At 35.0% G+C, this 6,765-nt stretch overlaps 1 protein-coding gene across 1 annotated transcript in view; it reads right to left on the bottom strand.

Moving 5' to 3' along the window:
* Window positions 1-3,020: 3,020 nt before the first annotated feature.
* Window positions 3,021-6,765, bottom strand: part of myl2b (myosin, light chain 2b, regulatory, cardiac, slow) — a 12,472-nt gene continuing 8,727 nt past the window's right edge. The window contains exons 5-7 of the mRNA XM_056259369.1: window positions 3,620-3,698; window positions 3,352-3,400; window positions 3,021-3,136 (exon numbers count right to left, since the gene is read on the bottom strand). Of these exons, the coding sequence (XP_056115344.1) occupies window positions 3,032-3,136; window positions 3,352-3,400; window positions 3,620-3,698 (233 nt within the window). The 3' untranslated portion in view covers window positions 3,021-3,031. The remainder of the gene's footprint in view (window positions 3,137-3,351; window positions 3,401-3,619; window positions 3,699-6,765) is intronic.

A 6,765-nucleotide genomic window follows, 5' to 3' on the forward strand; every position in this document is an offset into this window, starting at 1 on the left:
AATGCATCTTAACAGCTTGTGGTTTCAGTCAGTACGAGAACATGGACTTCCTAACCTCTGGCCACAGGCCAGTTTCTGCAGCTTTCAGCACGTGTTGAACTTGGCTGAACCACTGATATGCCAAACTACTAGCATCAGTACTTTCAATTAAACCTGTCTTATGATGTTAGTAATGTGGTAGAAAAAGTCCCATGGTTCCACAGACAAGGCTTAAGCCTAGTCCTACACTACAATGCATGTTTGAGCTGAAACTGAAAGCAACTTGCACTGCCATATCTTAAAATATGCCAGTGCCATTGTTTTGTCTCAAGATGCACAACAGTAATGTTTTTTTAGGTATGTTTTTAAAAGCTACTTAAATGTTCTAATTGAACTATGCCTAATCGTGTCTGTGAAACCAGGCCTAAGTCTGGTAGTTTATTATACTGAGGTTGGTCTATTTCCAATGGGGTGGTGTGGTGTTATGAAACAGATGTGTTGACTTACAGTTTTTCTCAGTCGCTTTGGTGCATTTCTCACATCACTATTTACATTTGCACAACAGTTAGTTCAACCTCCACAACATTTAGTCATTTGTGCACGTCATAGTATCAGTTTCTCATTCCTTCCAACAAATTGCAAATGCTTTTGGACATGCATCAATTGCTTTCATACAACTCTCTGCTGTTTTATAACATTATCATTTGCTTGTGTCATGTCAGTCAAAATTAACTATACTTGTGAATGCTGAATAGTCATTCCATATAAAACTAATAGTCCTCATTTCACTGCTTGAGTCATCACATACAAAAATGTTGAACTAGTTGTCGAAATCTGTCAAGCTAATTTTACTATTTTTGTTATCTTTTTAAAAAAATATATTTTTTTATCCTAAATTGAACAATTTCTCTCAGGTGAACCTCAGCTTTCATTGATGAGAAGGGATGTGCATGAATGATTTACAGTACTATGTATGTTGTATGTTCAGTTCCAATATGTACTGCAATATTGTTTACAGTTTTGCACAGCTCTACCCAAAGGGAGTTTATGTTTGTTGTAAATAAGGGTGTATTTTTTATTTTGCACAATGCTGTGAACAAATTAGATTTGCAAAGAGCATATGCAGTAAAAAAATGTGAAACATACATATCCAGTGAAACATACACATATTCAGTTACCTCACTAAATACAGTAATGTGTAACTTTACTGTAGTTTTCAAATGGCTGTGCAAATAGTATATAGTGCTGTCTTGAGCATTTTCAGGTAGTGTCACCAAGATCTGACTTTTTTTTTTGCATTGGAAAACATTTACAGAGTAAACTGTCATAATGAAAACATGACAAAGCCATTTGTATATCTTGTTCATAAACAATGGTGTAGGGACTTTTCATCTTGATGACACTGACACTTTCATTGACAGCTTTTGAGGAATGATCCATTTTGAGCAAGTGACACGCTTTTGCAGGTTATCAACTAGGTTTTGCAGTTTGTACTAATTGTTTTGAGAACTGCATTAACTGTTGTGCAAATGTAAATAGTGATGTGAGAAATGCACCAAAGCGACTGAGAAAAACTGTAATGAAGTCTTTGCCGCCATCTAGTGGTCGTGCTGGCGCAGTACAGCTTTAGACAAACAACATGAATAGAATGTCATCCGCTGATTATAAGGTTATGTTGTCAACGTTTTTTTATTTATTTTTATTTTTTTATAACTGATGTATTGAAAAAGTGTAATCTGAATGTCTATTCGATTTTTTTAGTCTTGCATTAATCTTAATTATACAACTTTTTTTATGTACACGATTTTGTTCCCATGCTGCTGCTGAAATGGCGTTAAAAAATAAATATCAATATCAATCAGTGACTAAATATTTTAGATACTCTTCTCTCTTTCTGTATCACTTGTGCTACAACGTTCAACACTGCAGTGTAGGCCTGCAAACGCTGGTATGTTCACTGCAAATGCCAGGAAAGTTTAATATGTTGTTTCTTTTTACTAAATAATTTGAAGCTTGTTTCAGTGCCAGTCTTTATTTATACATTCTAAGATTTAATTCACGGTTTTAGGTTAAAAACACCCAGTATAGCCTATACTCCGTATAATAAACTCGTTCACCTAACCTTGCACATCTTTGAAAGAGACTGTAAGAAGTGGACGATCAGCCTGAGATGACTCGCCACTGCAGAAGTTTGTAAAAATGTACCTTGACTTCTTTTAAAGGTTCAGGGTTGTGAAATAACAATAACACGAGAGACCTTGTATTGTAAGTCCACTACTCAGACAGTAGGTGGCAGTAAGGGCTTATGTTAGTTAGTCTCTCTTTACCAGTGTTTTTCTGCACCGCTTTTTCTTCAGTGTCACTGAAAAGAAACTCTTTTACTGTCTATGAAAAGAAATAATATGAAACTTGAATGTGAGTTTGCTGTCTGTATTGAAGTTGATGCAATATAAAAACCGTGTACCGCGAAGTAATGGCAAGAAATGTACTTCTAATGACAGATGCAGTCCGATTTACGAATATATAATACTATAGGCCTAATACAGTCTTCAGTGTCACATGATCCTTTAAAAAAAAAGAAAATAAATCAATACTTTTATTCAGCTAGGATGTGTTTATACACACACACACACACATATATATAATGAAATATTTTAGTTTGAGTGTATCTTTATATTTACTTTCTTTATAGTAAATAACACTTGCTTTGCTGTTTTGCTATCTAATACAATGGCATTCATAAGTTTATAAATTGATTTAACTGTCCAAATATTGTTTGGGGCTGCTGTAAATTGATCAGAAATCAACATTATGCAAAGGTATAGGCTAATGAATAATTTTGCTGCACATGTTTTATTAGGCACTGTGTATCATCATCATAACCTATACAAATCACAACACCAACTCTAATATTAAATGCATTCTCGTTTGGTTTAATAGTTCAATTCAGTGCTGGAAATGTAAGAGGACAATCTTTTTTTGCACCATATATGCAGAACTACATCTGAGAAAGTCCTGATGTTTATTTGAGAGCTGTTGAAAGTGAGATATTTCACTCTTGGTCCTTCTCCTCTCCATGTGTGATAATGTAAACCAGATTCTTGTAGTCCAGATTACCTGCAGCGTCTGGAGGAAAAGCACTAAACATCTCCTCCATCTGAGGAAAGACGGAGCAACAATATAGTATTATGGTGTTTCAATGGGTTTTACATATTTTGAATTCACTATTTGTGTTCATAATCTATAGATAAACACCTATAGCCAGTTTTTTATTTGTATATAATACGAATGTCATTGTGACATATCACAGTGCTGCCTAGGACACAGAGAGCTGAAGTGTGACATAAAACAAATAATCTCAAGATGTCAAACCTCTTCTGGAGAAAATCTGTCCGCTTGCGTTGTCAACATCCCTGACAAACTGTGAGGAGAGACGAACTTCGGTTTAACCTTTTGAAATAATCGAATTACGTCTGGCAAACACTTCACACATGCTTGCAGGGTTTGAACAGGCTGTATGTACTGCATCTATTCAGTACAGTCACAAAGTTGCAAAACAAAGCAGAATCTTTGGAGGAATGGATTTACAGAGAAGCAGGGAAATCTTTTTATAGTATTGTGTAGCTTAAATATTACTCACAAATCCTTCCTCAAAGTCCCCTTTCCCTCGGGGTCGAACACTTTAAAGGCATTCAGGATAGTCTCCTCTGCATCGGCACCTGTTTTTGTTTTTTTATGGAGCAATGGAAAACTGGTGAGAGAGATGACTGAACTTAAAATCCTCTAGGAATGCAAAAAAGACATACTTTGTACATGACTCCTAGTGGAATCTGACATGGGAATCTTCATATAGGCTCATAGAAGAGCTTCCAGAACATAATAGTTCCTTATTGGCCCATTATGATTCTCAGTGGGATCAAATTACGTAGGACTTTAATAGGAAAGAAAATCCCTGTATGATTTCTTGTCCCCTTGTAGACTTATTCCAAAACAACCAGAGTTTAAATAATATACAATTTATACGATTTTAAGAATTAAAACATATTCTGAATAAAATGTTGTGATGCCATGGTGATGTTGGTGGTTGAAACAGTAATATTGTGAAATATTATTACAATTTGAAATAACTGTTTTCTATGTGAATATGTCAAATTGTAGTTTATTCCTGTGATCAAAGCTGTATTTTCAGCATCATTACTCCAGTCTTCAGTGTCACATGATCCTTCAAATCATCATAATATGCTGATTTGCTGGTCAAGAAACATTTCTGATTGTTATTGATGTTGAAAACTGTTGTGCTGCTTCAAATTCTTATGGAAACCATTATAGATTTTTCAGGATTGTTTGATGAATAGACATTTTTTTTTAAATAGAAATATTTTGTAACATTATTAATGTCTTTACGGTCACTTTTGATCAGTATCATGCATCCTGCTGAATAAAATTATTGATTTCTTAAAAAAAATCTTACTGACATCAAAGTTTTGAATGGATGGATGACAGACAGACAGACAGACAGACAGACAGACAGACAGACAGACAGACAGACAGACAGATAGATAGATAGATAGATAGATAGATAGATAGATAGATAGATAGATAGATAGATAGATAGATGAATGATAAATAGATAGACAGACAGATGATAGATAGATAGATAGATAGATAGATAGATAGATAGATAGATAGATAGATAGATAGATAGATAGATAGATAGATAGATAGATAGATAGATAGATAGATAGATAGATAGATACACTCTAAAAACTCCTGGGTTATTTCTTCAACCCATTTTCTGGGTTATTTGTGTTGGGTTAAAATTATGGGTTATTTTTTCAGAGAGTACCCATTTTCTGGGTTATAGGGCTAATATTTTGACCCAATTCCTGGGTTGTTTGAGTTTCTGGGTTATTTTTCAAAGAGTAACCCATGTTCTGGGTCCCCCCTCGGCCCCTCCCCCCTGCAGTTGTTCTGGAATTTTCTCACAACAGTCATTTGAAATAACCGACACTTCGCGCTCGATCCGTTTTGGCCTGTGCTTCCTCGGTGCAACTTCGTCGTGTATTCAAGGTAAGCGAGTATTTTCAGTGTTGGTATAATGTAATATTTTCTGTGTCCATGTCCCCGTTGCTAGTTTAGCACCATTTGCTGAAAAAGTTACCATGGCTTATAGTTGCTACGTTGAGACTAGTGTTAGCTGTGGTAATTGTGGTTGTCATGTACGTTAGCTACACTATCGCGAAAACATCTAACTTGTAAAGTCAAAATAAATATGTGTTTTGAGTTTGTCAGACTAAAGAAGAAAGTGTTATTAACCACCCAGACAGTTTGAAATGATTAAAAATAACGCTAGGTTCATGAAATTAGGGTGAAATGAACAAAATGGGTGAAATGCTTTTTACACATTGTTGAGAAATACATTATGACCTATTTAATGTGTTTAGAAGAAAATTACTGAATTCACTTTAAAAGGTCTTTAAATTCTATTTTTCATAACATGTGCTGTACTTATCTCATTGTTATAATAACGGCAATAATACGGTAACGTAGCTACAGTGCAGCTAACTTAGTGGCAACGTCGCGGCTAGAGCGACAACACAATCGTTGAGTTATTTTTACCAGCTGCGCCGTGCTTATCATATTATACAGTGCTCTACTGGCTGAAGTAGTGAGAGTTAAAACCTGTTAAACTTTGCAAGTGTGCCGCGCACTGAAGCGTTTTTTGGTTAAATAGTTCAAAGTTACTATAAGATTTAATGTTATTACCGTGACAAACTATACATCATATGACTCAAGTTTCAGTATTTGACCACTATTGTATTCTGATAAACTTATATTGACAGTTATGTCTTAATTTGTGTCAGAAGTTATGAAAAATATAGTCGATTACTTTAATATGAATTATGATCGTCAGCCGCTCTCATTGAAAAAAAAAAAATCCTGTGCTGTCGTCATGACAGCGCTTGACAAAACAACGTGCCTCAGGGCTTTTAGCTAAAAAATTTGCAGATTTGGAGAAATATTGATAGATTCTCATAGGTTTACATCAGAGTTCTATAGACAGGAATAATATTTATTGAATTTATACCCAAATGTGTCGATGTAATAATTATGAGCACTGGATACTCTGATGCTGTGTTTTCAATCCATAAGAGCAGCCTGAGGGCGCCCTATGCACATGTAGTCCATATATGTTACACACTAAGAAGTCATAATCATGTGACATTCCAGGACGTCCCTGACATAAACAAAGCTAACAGAGATCGCTGTAACATGCATATAAAGATGTTGCGAAGACAATAAACATGATTGCAATGATATTTGATTGACCTGTGTTCTTCGAGCCATGCCAGGTATTTTCATAATAATAGATTATATTTATAATGTAATGCTAATGGATATAGACTTTATCATCGTGCAGAATACTATAAAATAATATATTGTTTGTCTGATTTTTTTATCTGAAGCCAAATCAGATCACAGAAGGTTATTTAAAACAGCCAGTCGTTAGTAATTATAATGCAGACAAAAGAAAAGCATATTTTATGCTTTTAGTACAAAGGGTTCATGAACTGTATCTGTTTCAGTTTGGGTATGCCATTTCTGGGGATTTTTCAAAAGTGGGGTTTGCAGCCTAACAGATTAAAGAAGCGGGTCAAGTCTTCGAATTGTTGCTAACCTCTATATTACTATGTTTTCTCCAGGTCATTTTAAATGGACAGCTTTGTCGCTGATATGCTAACTGAGGGGCGGCTGTCTGAGCTGATAGAGAATTTTAGAGGTGAG

The sequence above is a fragment of the Rhinichthys klamathensis genome, unplaced genomic scaffold (genome assembly GCF_029890125.1).
Source record: "Rhinichthys klamathensis goyatoka isolate OS25496 unplaced genomic scaffold, OSU_Roscu_1.1 h1tg000167l_1, whole genome shotgun sequence".
Classification (NCBI taxonomy): domain Eukaryota; kingdom Metazoa; phylum Chordata; class Actinopteri; order Cypriniformes; family Leuciscidae; genus Rhinichthys; species Rhinichthys klamathensis.